Source organism: Palaemon carinicauda, chromosome 5, assembly GCF_036898095.1.
Source record: "Palaemon carinicauda isolate YSFRI2023 chromosome 5, ASM3689809v2, whole genome shotgun sequence".
Classification (NCBI taxonomy): domain Eukaryota; kingdom Metazoa; phylum Arthropoda; class Malacostraca; order Decapoda; family Palaemonidae; genus Palaemon; species Palaemon carinicauda.
In genome coordinates this window covers 120,567,063-120,581,841 of record NC_090729.1, presented here as the reverse complement: position 1 = coordinate 120,581,841, position 14,779 = coordinate 120,567,063, and the positions used below count along the sequence as shown (strand labels likewise).

The window sequence follows — 14,779 nt, the reverse complement described above, 5'->3', positions numbered from 1 at the left end:
GGTCCTAAATTAAATCCCTACACAGTTAGTTTGTCAAGCTCCAATCTTTTGATAGCACGGGCAAACTTTCCAACAGCCCTTAACTTTTCATAAATATATTTTGCATAGGCCTTTATTTTTCAACCATGAAATAACAGAAATATGCACTGTTAACTGCCTTTCCTCCTTAGCCACCAGTCAAGTACTCCAGAACTAGGAATAAGTGTAGCTTTTAGAAATGAAGACCCCTTCATCTGGGAATTCAATCATATTACAATTTGCGAGTCCTTTTATGAAAGTTATCATGATTTAAATGAAATTGGAATATGCACTACAATAAAAACAGAACTCACATAACAGGCTGTTTACCTCCTCTCAATGCATTCTCTGAGACAAATTCTTTTCTATTTAACACTTGTTTTCCCTTCTAAATGTCATGTAATTGACAAAATAGTAATGCAGTCCATTTTGGCTACCAGTATTGAACTAATTTTCTAGAACAATTAACTCACTTTATACAGAAATCACTAAAAAAATTTTACTTCCTATCAATAGTGTTAATTAACTCAAAATGAACATTGTTCAGATCAGATAATAATAAAAGTCCTTTGGACCTGCATAGCTACTTCCATATCTATCAAAACCTCTAATTCCTAATACAATGAGGTTGTTACTGTACTTTCCAGCAAGATTACTAATTAGCATTTCGGTAATGGCAGAGTGAGACCAATGAAACTATTACCGTCTGCCAAAGATTTCTAGACAATCACTTTAAAGCCTATCACTTTCTCTTTCTACTCCTTAGCCTTCAAGTAGGGTATTCTTCCTCTCTCTCTAACACACACATATACACATAGACCAGTGTTTTTCATTTCTCTAGATTTCGGTTTACTCTAATTCTCATTATACTTCCTAATCATTAGAGCGCGTGACATTTTAAACACTAGCGACGGGTAACTTCTGAAAAGCGATCCTGTATGGATAAATATAGCATAGACCTCAGGCAATGAATCAAGGATACTGGAATGGTTCCAACCATGCTAAAGACTAACAAAGAACTCACCTGAGTAACTGCCTTAAAACTTAGTAGATAGAAGATTTCCTCTAACTACCAGGTCTATTTGTATTTCCTTGAAAGCAGGATGATATTTGTAAAATAGAAAGTTGTCTACAAAAGACTCAAACCTTTAATTTAGCAAGTTGCCATCGGTTACACCACAGAGATCCTGCACTGGAAATTATGCAAAAATTTAAATCATCACTTGATATTAATTTTCTAAAGTAACCATAGAGTAATAATACAGAACAGTAAAAGTTTACATAAGAATAAAAGCTTTGAATCAGCTGTTAATTATAGTGCTGATGAGAAGGATACAGGCTTTCCTAACAAGAATATACCATGATGTCATATGGTAGGTGTAAAAGAGTAATAATACAGTACAGTAACATTAAAAGTTTACATAAGAATATCAGCTTTGAATCAGCTGTTAATTACTGTGCCAATGGGAAAGATGCAGGTCTTCCTAAAAAGAGTATACTGTGATTGAGTACAATTAAAAATATTGAACTGACAAGTTACCAAGATTAAATATGAAAATAAGAAGTGAGAGACCAAACCAACAAGTATATATAAAAGTATCAGTATTACAAGCAAGAACAGAAACAATTACAACAAGCATAGAAGAAATCTAGAGGTAGGCTCCATTTCGCTCACCTTGAGAAGTTCCAATAGTGTGATCTCTGGCTGGAGCTCTGTTGTCCCCGGCCACTGATCGAACCCAGTCCATTTCATCTACACGCTCTCTTGGGCCAGGATTGGACCAACCACATTCATCTACTTCAAAGGTACAATCGCCATTGTTCCCAGCTGCAACCTGAGGAGCACCTGAAAAATATAATGATTATTACTATATTGTATCATCTAAAGAATGTTACAACGGATGTGTAAGATATTACGAACAAAATTAAAAATGAAATACAGTAATTTCCAGTATAATAGAGAAACCTATTGTGGTATGATATTAGTTATGAGTAATATTCACATTAAGCCTTTCTGATGACAAACTCAATCAAGCTACTTGGTTTTACACCACCACCAATAAAAAATTTCCTTTACCAAAATTTAAATTAAAATTTATCCAAATTCTCCAACAATGTCCTTTATAACATAAATAATTTCATAGAAAGAGAAATCAGAGCTTTATGATCATGATAAGCTGGGATTTTTACATCAAATTTCTGTTGTTTGGTAACATGCAATTTTATGAGAAAGAAAATGCGTTGAAGAGGAATCAAGATAAACATACTATTAAGAACAGTAATAGTTTAAAACTGCAGATTATTAAAATGCTTGTGGAATAAAGAGGATAGGGATTTATTTTTTTTTACTTTATGACCAAAGAACGATGCGAAATAAGCCCCATGTTTTTGTCAGTGGATGCCATAGTCTCATTTTAACTGAACTTAAAGCAATGAAAAAGGACCAATAGTAGACAGCACCTGGTTTTAGAGATACCCCCACTTATACCATATTTCCACAGATCACTGGCTTGTCTTCATTCTCCAACTTGCCCCAGCTACATACCCTCTATCTCTGTTTTTCTTTATTTCTTTCTTTAGTGTATTTCCAAAATCTTATTTGAAATTATTCTAGCTTCTATTCCAAATCACCAATGAGGCAAATTTCAAAGCATGTTTACTGGATAAGGCTTTCCCGTTATCCTAAACATGTCATCCGAGCAGGGTTCTCCCCACTCATATGCCACTATACAATCTGTGATACACACGCACTCTCATGATGGACCGTTTTTCTGCGTCAAGATTGCCATATGACCAACTTCATAGCCAAGCTGAGGCAGTAATTTACTATGTGAAGAGGTATTTCTTGGAGGAAAAGGCAAATAGAGAGAGAAGAATAATTTCAGAGCTACACCAACTCATACAGTATATAATGTAGGTATATATATATATATATATATATATATATATATATATATATATATATATATATATATATATATATATATATATATATATATATATATATATATATATATATATATATATATATATATATATATACATACATATATATATATATATATATATATATATATATATATATATATATATATATATACAGAGAGAGAGAGAGAGAGAGAGAGAGAGAGAGAGAGAGGGGGGAGTGGTTGGGGAGTATGCCAGTGTAAGGGGAAGTGGTTGGAGAATGTGCGGTGATTTGTGAAGACATGAAGACAAGTGAGTATAGAAGCATTAGTATGATGGAAAGAAATAAAGCAAGTAATTTTCCTATTTTAGGGTAACGTTTACATAACCCAGCCTCTGGAGATGAAAGCAATATGAACATAAAATGAATATAGCACTAAAAAAGTTTAAAATTCTGTATATGATGAGCATGGGCTAAGATACTATATTTTGTCTTAAGGTTTTCTAATTATTGGTTGCCTTTCAATGAGCAAACCAATCATAAAAAAGGGATTTTGACAAAGGAAAAATCTATTTCTGGGAGAGGGACCCGTGTCGCTCCGTGAAATGCTCCTTATAGCACCATTTGTAAGGTATAAATACTGCTAAATATACCAGAGAAAAAGTTGCATGGAATGCCAGGAATAAACCCAGCTTGCTCACCCTTATAGGGTGTCGGTATAGTAACTAGGGCGTGTTAGAACCACTACCAGAGGTCCCTTGCCCTTCCTCAATATCCCCCGATACTACGAGGTGCCGTTCTACATCCAACTACTACCCACCCCCTCCCCTACCACAATCCACGCTTCAGGCAATGCTGTAACCATAAGACTTACAATAGTATCTTAATTGAAAATGAACTTGCATGCTCATATGTTTCTTTAAATCTGACAATAAACTAAGTATCATAACAGTAACTCTGAAATAACTGTACCGTACTAAAATCAACTTACTTGGGCAAGCACCTTGCACAATAGATATGTCATCGATTGCAATGTCTCCTAAGTTGTTGTTGCCAATGACACCTTCAAAAACAATCTGGAATATAAGAAACTCAAATCATGCTCAATGGCACTTGCATCTAGTGACATGATGACTTTAGCGAATAAATTCATTGGTACAACATAGCTTTAAGTCACATTTAACAATCTAATGAGTTTAAAATCACATATTTCAAAATTTTCCTAATACTGTGGCAATGTTTGTTGAATAAATAATATATATGTAGATAACTCAATAAATAAATAAATAAATAAATACATATATATATATATATATATATATATATATATATATATATATATATATATATATATATATATATATATATATATATATATATACACATACATACATATACCAAGGCACTAAATTGGGGGGGTAGCCGACATCAACAAATGAAACAAAACAAAAAGGGGACCTTCTACTCTCTACATTCCTCCCAGCCTGACAATGGACTCAACCAAGTTCAGCTGGTACTGCTAGGGTGCCACAGCCCACCCTCCCCCGTTATCCACCACAGATGAAGCTTCATAATGCTGACTCCCCTACTGCTGCTACCTCCGTGGTCAGCTAAGGCACCGGAGGAAGCAGCAGGGCCTGCCGGAACTGCGTCACAATCGCTCGCCATTCATTCCTATTTCTAGCACGCTCTCTTGCCTCTCTCACATCTATCCTCCTATCACCCACAGCTTTCTTCACTCCATCCATCCACCCAAACCTTGGCCTTCCTCTTGTACTTCTCCCATCAACTCTTGCATTCATCACCTTCTTTAGCAGACAGCCATTTTCCATTCTCTCAACATGGCCAAACCACCTCAACACATTCATATCCACTCTAGCTGCTAACTCATTTCTTACACCCGTTCTCACTCTCACCACTTCGTTCCTAACCCTATCTACTCGAGATAAACCAGCCATACTCCTTAGGCACTTCATCTCAAACACATTTAATTTCTGTCTCTCCGTCACTTTCATTCCCCACAACTCCGATCCATACATCACAGTTGGTACAATCACTTTCTCATATAGAACTCTCTTTACATTCATGCCCAACCCTCTATTCTTTACTACTCCCTTAACTGGCCCCAACACTTTGCAACCTTCATTCACTCTCTGACGTACATCTGCTTCCACTCCACTATTTGCTGCAACAACACACCCCAAGTACTTAAACTGATCCACCTCCTCAAGTAACTCTCCATTCAACATGACATTCAACCTTGCACCACCTTCCCTTCTCGTACATCTCATAACCTTACTCTTCCCCACATTAACTCTCAACTTCCTTCTCTCACACACCCTTCCAAATTCTGTCACTAGTCGGTCAAGCTTCTCTTCTGTGTCTGCAACCAGTACAGTATCATCCGCAAACAACAACTGATTTACCTCCCATTCATGGTCATTCTCGTCTACCAGTTTTAATCCTCATCCAAGCACTCGAGCATTCACCTCTCTCACCACTCCATCAACATAATATATATATATATATATATATATATATATATATATATATATATATATATATATATATATATATATATATATATATATATATATATATATATATATATATATATATATATATATATATATATATATATATATATATATATATATATATATATATATATATATACAAATTACAAAATTTGAGAAATACTTGAACTCAGTCAAAATGTAAGTACAAACTATAATTCTTCCTAATATCAAAGAATACAGTTATTTGTTTATACATACATAAACCAAATCACTTCCCCCAATTTTGGGGGGTAGCCAACATCAACAAATGAAACAAAAACAAACTAGGGGCCCTCTACTCTCTACATTCCTCCCAGCCTAACAAGGGACTCAACCGAGTTTAGCTGGTACTGCTAGGGTGCCACAGCCCACCCTCCCACATTATCCACCACAGATGAAGCTTCATAATGCTGAATCCCCTACTGCTGCTACCTCCGCAGTCATCTAAGGCATCGGAAGAAACACCAGGGCCTAACGGAACTGCGTCACAATCGCTCGCCATTCCTTCCTATTTCTAGCACGCTCTCTTGCCTCTCTCACATCTATCCTCTTATCACCCAGAGCTTCCTTCACTCCATCCATCCACCCATACCTTGGCCTTCCTCTTGTACTTCTCCCATCAACTCTTGCATTCATCACCTTCTTTAGCAGACAGCCATTTTCCATTCTCTCAAGATGGCCAAACCACCTCAACACATTCATATCCACTCTAGCTGCTAACTCATTTCTTACACCAGTTCTCACCCTCACCACTTCGTTCCTAACCCTATCTACTCAAGATACACCAGCCATACTCCTTAGGCACTTCATCTCAAACACATTTAATTTCTGTCTCTCCGTCACTTTCATTCCCCACAACTCCGATCCATACATCACAGTTGGTACAATCACTTTCTCATATAGAACTCTCTTTACATTCATGCCCAACTCTCTATTTTTTACCACTCCCTTAACTGCCCCCAACACTTTGCAACCTTCATTCACTCTCTGACGTACATGTGCTTCCACTCTACCATTTGCTGCAACAACAGACCCCAAGTACTTAAACTGATCCACCTCCTCAAGTAACTCTCCATTCAACATGACATTCAACCTTGCATCACCTTCCCTTCTCGTACATCCCATAACCTTACTCTTACCCACATTAACTCTCAACTTCCTTCTATCACACACTCTTCCAAATTCTGTCACTAATCGGCCAAGCTTCTCTTCTGTGTCTGCAACCAGTACAGTATCATCCGCAAACAACAACTGATTTACCTCCCATTCATGGTCATTCTCGTCTACCAGTTTTAATCCTCGTCCAAGCACTCAAGCATTTACCTCTCTCACCACTCCATCAACATACAAGTTAAGGCCGATTCACACGACCCGTTTTCTTTCCGACAGGCTGGGTGGTGGCTAACCGCCGTTGAAATGTTTTACATTCACACGAGGAGTTCCGTATCCGTTCACCAGCGCGCGGTTTTTATTGTTTACTCAAGACTCTATCACGTTAGGACCGAGTAAATTACGATAATTTTGACACTATAAGATGTTGGTTGATAACTGTGTTGATAAAATAAGTTATGCAACTTCATAATGCTTTATACACCATGCCAAGAATATTAAAACTGCGATAAACTCAACTGTTTTATTTAATGCCTCTCCAGTCATTGTCCATATCTTTTATTTATGTAAATTATTTCCATCTTGTTTGCCATGTCAAACATCTCCTCATACCCTTGCAAAAGTTCAATTAACCTCTAATACATGGTGTCAACAACAAACTAACTAATTTCTATGACTCTATACTATGAGGAAAAGTCGGGGTTTTATGCCACGAAACGAACGGGAACGATACAGGTCCTCGTTCACACAAAACATCATCCACCCATTGGTTGGGACGGGTTGCTAACGTCCGTCAAACCGGACGAGGTTTCTTGGAAAGGAAGCCGAGCCGACTCGGACGGCTGACGTCCGAGGGCCGCCGTCAGCCTAACGGGTCGTGTGAACAGTTGCTTTTGAATACACGCAAGAAAGCTAGACGCCGGTTAACCGACGGCCAGCCTGTCGGAAAGAAAACGGGTCATGTGAATCGGCCTTTGAACAACCACGGCGACATCACACATCCCTGTCTCAGCCCCACTCTCACCAGAAACCAATCACTCACTTCATTTCCTATCCTAACACATGCTTTACTACCTTAGTAGAAACTTTTCACTGCTTGCAACAACCTTCCACCAACTCCATATAACCTCATCACATTCCACATTGCTTCCCTATCAACTCTATCATACGCTTTCTCCAGATCCATAAACGCAACATACACCTCCTTACCTTTTGCTAAATATTTCTCGCATATCTGCCTTACTGTAAAAATCTGATTCATACAACCCCTACTTCTTCTAAAACCACCCTGTACTTCTAAGATTGCATTCTCTGTTTTATCCTTGATCCTATTAATCATTACTCTACCATACACTTTTCCAACTACGCTTAACAAACTAATACCTCTTGAATTACAACACTCATGCACATCTCCCTTACCCTTATATAATGCTACAATACATGCACAAACCCAATCTACTGGTACCATCTCACCAACCATTCAATTACAGTCACACCCCTTTCCTTCAACATCTCAGCTCTCACACCATCCATACCAGACGCTTTTCCTACTCTCGTTTCATCTCATGCTCTCCTCACTTCATCTATTGTAATCTCTCTCTCATTCTCATCTCCCATCACTGGCACCTCAACACCTGCAACAGCAATTATATCTGCCTCCCTATTATCCTCAACATTCAGTAAACTTTCAAAATATAGTTTATAGTTGATATAATTAGTTAAGAAATCTTCTAAATGATATCTTTTGAGTGCCAGTACAGTAACTTGTTACTCGCAAAAGTATCATTAAGACAACAAACTTTAACAATTACTTTGACAAGACTGGTTCAATTTAACATGCACGGCATACTTTAAGGGCATGCATGTGAGATTCCATCATTGCAACCACATCTGAATAAAGTATATTGCCTTATTGAGCCAAGTAAATTACTTTTTACTTAATTAGTTTTAAATGAATTGCTTACCGTCAGAAATTTTCTTCAATTGCTTTGTACTTAATCAGTTTTAAACGAATTAATCATTCCTTGAAATTTTTCTTCAAAACCAATTCAGAATACCATTCCTAGTCAGATAATCTATTAAGGAATTACCAACATAAAAGAAATCATTTAATTCTTACAATTCATTTTGGATACAAACTTGAGATGAAATCTGACATTAAAGAAATACTGGCTGAAGACTCTATTGGTATCATGAGCCCAATCCCTTCAGCTACAATGAACTAATTTTCCCTTCAAAGAAAGGATGAAACCTGGCAAAATTTATGCTCTACCTTTCAAGGAACATATAAACTATGCATTCTTACCGTGTTTTATCAATAATTAATGTTTATGTGTCTACAAAGACAGTATTTTGTGGAATTATGAAAAACCTTAACAATATAAAGTTCAGAAAAATGCAAATGGCATAATAAATTCTGTACACAAGCTCAACACTTTTATCAAGAACACTAATAACAAAGTTCTGATAAAATCTTTGAGTGTAATTTTCTTTTAGGAGAGAACAAATTACTGTACAATGGTTGGAAAAGTATGCAAAAACGGAATTTTGTAAATACAAATTTATAAACTTCAATGGCTTAAGAATTTAAATCTTTCATGAGAAAAACTCAAGCAGTCACATATGTAATGATATCATCTCTCAATTTGCATACTTTATCAAACCCCTGATGCTGCTTATCAACAGAAAAAATGCACGAAAATACATCAAAGATAAAATATAAAATGCTATTACTTTCCTGAAAGTACTAAAACTTGCACATTATGAACCATCCAAACTCATTAAGAGGGACTGAACGCCCTTCAAAGATTGTTTAAATTATACAGTTTTGTACAATTCACAATATTGAAGATGCATCAATTGATTTCTATAAGCTTTGTTCATGAAAATGCATATTTCAGCAACACAACACACTTGACAGCTTTCAATGCATATAGTCTATTTAATTCCCTGCAGCTGTGTTACAGAATGTACTGCACATCCTAAGAAAACTTATGTCATACAACATGCACCTAGATTTCACATGGTCACGCAATGATCACAGAAATATCATTATCTGACCAACAATGAAACTCAAGGGAATTTATATAAACAAGACATAACTACTTTACTTAAATTTTATAGTCACAAAGATAAAATTAAATGTAAAATAACATGCAGTTAACAGTACAGTTATCATACAGACACTAAATTACCTGCATCCAAGTAAAGAAAATACTAATGAGAATGTGTGACATGAAAAATGGGACATGGTTAAGCTAATAAAAACATGCTTTGGCATGAAAAATTAAACACTACAATATTAAGCTCTTAAGTACAAAATATATGATAAAAGTGATAACAAATCAAAATGTGAAGTGAATTAAATGTGAAAAGAAATTTTTTTCTGCATTAAAGGTTTCACTAAAGTTGCTGCTTACATGGTCTGGTCTAAAGCTCTGTTGAAAGCTAAACTACAGTAATATGAACTAAATTCTCTTTCTCAGATGCAGGGAAGATAGGATGACCTGCAAGATAACTGTACCTTGAAGTTTGGAAGTTCAACTGAGTTTGGTGGTACCTTGAAGGGTGTGGGTGATGCAATGGGCACCTGTCCTTGGTACCAGGCATTACCAGCCTCCCCAGTTATACTCCAAATAACTTCATCCTCTTTGCTATTGACGTCGTAAATAATGACTCGCAGTGATCCTATTCCATTTCCATACATGTGGGTCCAGAAGCGCATGCAGAGTGGACTGTCTGGATCTAGAATGAATGGAGAAATAAAGTTTTCTTTTATGAAGTTCATGCAAATCACTCCAGCTGTTCCTTAAATACACCACATCTACAGTGATGATTATCCAAACAACTTGACCTCAATACTTAAATCTATCCTTTCGTACTTATCTCTCAGTAGAAGAAGCAATTAAGTGGAATCATTCAAATTCTATTTAACAAGCTTGCAGATTTCTTCATAAATTCTATTCTATTGAACTAAGCCAGAACTAAGTAACACCTGTTTGCCATCTTAAATTATGTGCCCTCATATTGTGTATGTATGTTTTATATTAATCTTTTTGATCAGTACAATCATACATACACAACTATATTTGTAGATGCACATACTATATACACATATACTGCATTATTGTTATTTATATGAGGGTTTTTATGTGTATGTATTGTTGCATAGTATATATGAGTATACACTACAAAATAGTATTACTTACTGGTCCCTTGGAACTCCTGGCTCATCAGCCGTGCCCTGTCTCCAGGTCTTCTGGGATAGCTTGAGTCAATAAAAGCATATCCACCCATCATTCCATTGTTTGCAAATGAAGAACGATCTCTGGGTGGTCCAGTGGATGGGTTTAAACTACCACGGCTCTGTAAGCATTAGGATACGGTATCAAGACAGAGGCGTAATTAAATACAGAAAGGAAGTGTGAAAAACTGAATTATTTGATATCAATCAACAGGACAGGTGCTATGAATCAAAACAAGACTAACAAATATGGTAACAAGAAAATCTAATGAAGGAACTTTCAGCACAGCCTTAACTCTTAGTAACTGAAAATGTTGGGATTTCCAGTTTCTTTTTTATACTGTATACAGTAGCTATGAAAGTAGAAGCTTTAACAAAATTTTGTGAAGGAGTTGGCAAATTAGAAATCTTTAGATCCCCTTCTTCGCGATATATTCAATATTTTGCAACTGTTCACAGACATTGGTATGTGCCATTTTTTAAAATCGAAGACATTTTTTTATGATCAACTCTCTTCAGAAAGGGAACAAATTTTTTTACATTAGGTCAATAAAAAAAAAAAGGACATACAGAACAGCTTTATAAAATGACTGGAGAAAGCATGAAATAAATGGAAACTCACCTGTGACCATTCAAAGTCATCCATTTCATCTTGGGTCCAGCCACAGGTGCCCCCTTCAAAAGTGCAAAATGCCCCACACATAGCAGATTCCGCAAAAGCTAGCTCATCAAGAGCAATATAACCTCGGAATCTCCTGCTTAGGTCATTAGCGTCTACAGGGATACCCTCAAATATTACCTGAAAGAGCAAACCATATCAACTTTTATAGCATCTTTTATTAAGGTCACTAGGAAATGTAATACTGCATCAGATTCTGAGAAAAAAACTGTATTTTTCAATTAAAACTACACTTCATACCAATGAATACTGTACTTTCAACACTTCATTAAATTGGTATATTGTGTGAAGTTCACATTAGTATTTTAATTATCATACTAATACAGTATACTGTACTAGTACATACTTAATGATGATGAAAGTTTGTTATATTTATCTGATTGATAATACAAAAAAATCCCATGAATTCCTGCAGCTTAAAGAAAGAAATATACAATATGTAAAATTGCTAACCATCTCACATATAACGTAACTGAAAAGGTAGATCAACATATTTTGATAGAAATCTACGCATGTAAGAAATAGTAAATAAAAAGATAATAAAATTTCCTATTTCTATAATAACATTGTTTCTTCTTTAGAAAATATGTTTGAATGACCCCCGTAAAATTTTTATTTTTCTTATATCCTTTCCCTTTGATAAAGAAATGCCCTTAAAAACTTGAAAATTCTAGCACTAAGTAATTAAGGCCACGCCATTCCCCTCTCTCCTTACGTACCCCTAACCAACCAACAATTCCTAAATGAAAGAATCAATTAGGATTGCATGAGCTAACATAGAAGCTAGTACCTTGATGGGAGCTAATACTTTATATGATACCATCATTATGATAATCTATAACGTTATTAGAATATCTGAGCATAATTGTTTGGATATTTAATTTTACAAAAAATACACTTTGGGTGTAAAAAAATTAGCAATGGCAGTCATCAGGTATGGCACCATAAGCTCTTGTAAAACGGAAGAATTCAAGGTAGTAAAGTCTTTGCTTCCAGACAAAATGTATCCTCTGAGTCCTTATTTTTTGTCCAATCCAACAGGGTGAACCCATAATGATAACAATTTAGTTACGCCATATTTCTAGCCAGTCAGGGAAATGATATCAATATTTTCTAAATTACAATAGATTTTTGTACATTTTCAATCCACAAAAAAGGCACAGTACATCAGCTTTGTATTGAACTCCCCTATACATACTATGCTATTTACCTAACTGTTATAAGCATTCTGATCCAATGCCATAAAGGAATTAGGCAGGCAATCAAAAGGCAGAGATGTATAAGTAAAAACTACAAATCTAAAGAGCCTACAATATAGAAACCTTGCTTCTTACACATATTGGTATCTGCATGCTGCCTTGTCAAGGCAATCTAGTTGGCTCTTTCCAAAGAATTCAATCATTGTCTATGATTGAAACTTCTCATTGAACTTCATTCTCAGTCCCTTTTTATTCTACTCTGCTCTTGCCTATTTTATACTAAGCTTCGTAATCTTGACGTTGCTATGTCTTTTGAAACACTCTTACCCCAACTATCTTAGAGCACATTAACGTTTACCAAGATTTAAATCCATAGAACAGTAGAAAAAAAATATCACCATAAAAAATTGACAACGTAAAATTTTTACACAAAAAATGTGCAGCCATGAAATGTGGATACAAATAATAACTAAAGAAATAACTATAGATATTGTTACAGTAATATACCATTATCCAAGGCGTGCATGAAGTCCTAAGTTGGTTAAATGGGACTATAGCCATGGTAAAAATGGGGATAGATTAGTTACTCCCCAGATGGACAGGAAAAGTCAAATGATCTAAATCACACTCAAACCAGAGAAAAATTAGAAAACTGTACAACCATGTATTGAAAAAAGAAACAAACACCATCAAACAAGATTTTTAATACTGTAGATCAAGGGTTTTGTTTAGTCTAAGGAATGCATGGAATTGATACTGTATCTGTAAAACAGACATTCGTATCTATGAGAGGAATGAATACTGTAGCATCACCAAAGCTTCTTTTCCAAGGAAAGGTGGAGAAATTGGTAAAAAAAAATCCTGCCAATTTAAACAATCAAGTCTACTCTATGAAAAAGGGCAATACATGAATAAACAAAATGTATATGCTCCAATTTTAACTTACTGCATGTGGGGCATCAAAAGTATAAACAACTTGTCCTTCCTTCCAAGTTCCCATGGTCATATCCCGTGCCTCCCAAAGAACAACATCACCACTGCCATCGTAATCAATCATCATGTCAGCCACATCATCATCGCTCTTCATATCGGCTGGCATAGGATGAAGTAACACTCGGATCCTATTTGGGCTCAATCCAGAAATCGAGTACCTGTGACGAATAAGTGGTAATGACACAATCATTAACATACTATGATAACCAAAGTTGAAAGGGAGGTATGGATGACAAACTGAAAAAAAAATATTCCCAAGATCATCTTCAGTAATGAAAAATATTCCAATCATATGGAAAACCTATATATTTCAGTGGCAATAGAGCTCCTCGGAGTGGTACTACTGTATTGCTATCTTCAGGGGTCTTGCCTGATAGCTTTAAAGAAACTAACAAACTGTATCTTTTTAAATTAACATTCCTCTTTCAATATTAAAAAAAAAAGCTTGATGAATAGGTGAATAGACTATTTTTTGGGCTCAGGCCATGTCGTCTTGATGGAAGGGACCCTTCCATCAGGATGACATGGCCCTCTCACCCCTCCACATGACTAATGAACTTCACCAGTTGATGTTCAAAACAATTTCTGAATTTCAATTTGATCACTCTCAGATTTCTACTTTTGAAAAGAGGAAACTATTACCATAAGCTATTCAGTGTTTGTGTATTATTCTACAGAAAAAAAGATCATTTACGCCCAAGTTTCATTGCTACCACAGAAAGCTATGGCTCTAACACATTGAATTTAACAAATGATAGCAGCTTAACCAGGCTGGTGGGTCCCTTTTCTTAAATATTATAAGATAGCAAAATCAATTAGTTCTTAAATAGGAAATTGAAACTAAAGCTAGGCAAAATATAGTCACTGAATAGCCATTGGAGGACATCAAGAGCAGATAAACATTAAAAGACAAAGAGAGGTGAAGCTGGAGGCCAAATGGAATGTAAATAATATCTTTCCCTTCTAATCTATGCCACTCATGGATATTTTCATGCAGAATGCAATATCCACAGGGAATAGCAAGATAATCAATAAATATAATTAGTTTATACAGACAAAATGTTTATCAGG

At 35.6% G+C, this 14,779-nt stretch overlaps 2 protein-coding genes across 2 annotated transcripts in view; one reads left to right on the top strand and one right to left on the bottom strand.

Annotated features, from left to right (window-relative positions):
* Positions 1–14,779, top strand: part of LOC137641449 (MAM and LDL-receptor class A domain-containing protein 1-like) — a 287,760-nt gene that overhangs the window by 97,545 nt on the left and 175,436 nt on the right. The gene's annotated exons all lie outside the window — the stretch shown is intronic.
* Positions 1–14,779, bottom strand: part of LOC137640396 (MAM and LDL-receptor class A domain-containing protein 1-like) — a 64,836-nt gene that overhangs the window by 44,114 nt on the left and 5,943 nt on the right. The window contains exons 4-9 of the mRNA XM_068372960.1: positions 13,662–13,866; positions 11,460–11,636; positions 10,803–10,959; positions 10,154–10,338; positions 3,918–4,002; positions 1,694–1,864 (exon numbers count right to left, since the gene is read on the bottom strand). Coding sequence (XP_068229061.1) covers positions 1,694–1,864; positions 3,918–4,002; positions 10,154–10,338; positions 10,803–10,959; positions 11,460–11,636; positions 13,662–13,866 — 980 coding nt within the window. The remainder of the gene's footprint in view (positions 1–1,693; positions 1,865–3,917; positions 4,003–10,153; positions 10,339–10,802; positions 10,960–11,459; positions 11,637–13,661; positions 13,867–14,779) is intronic.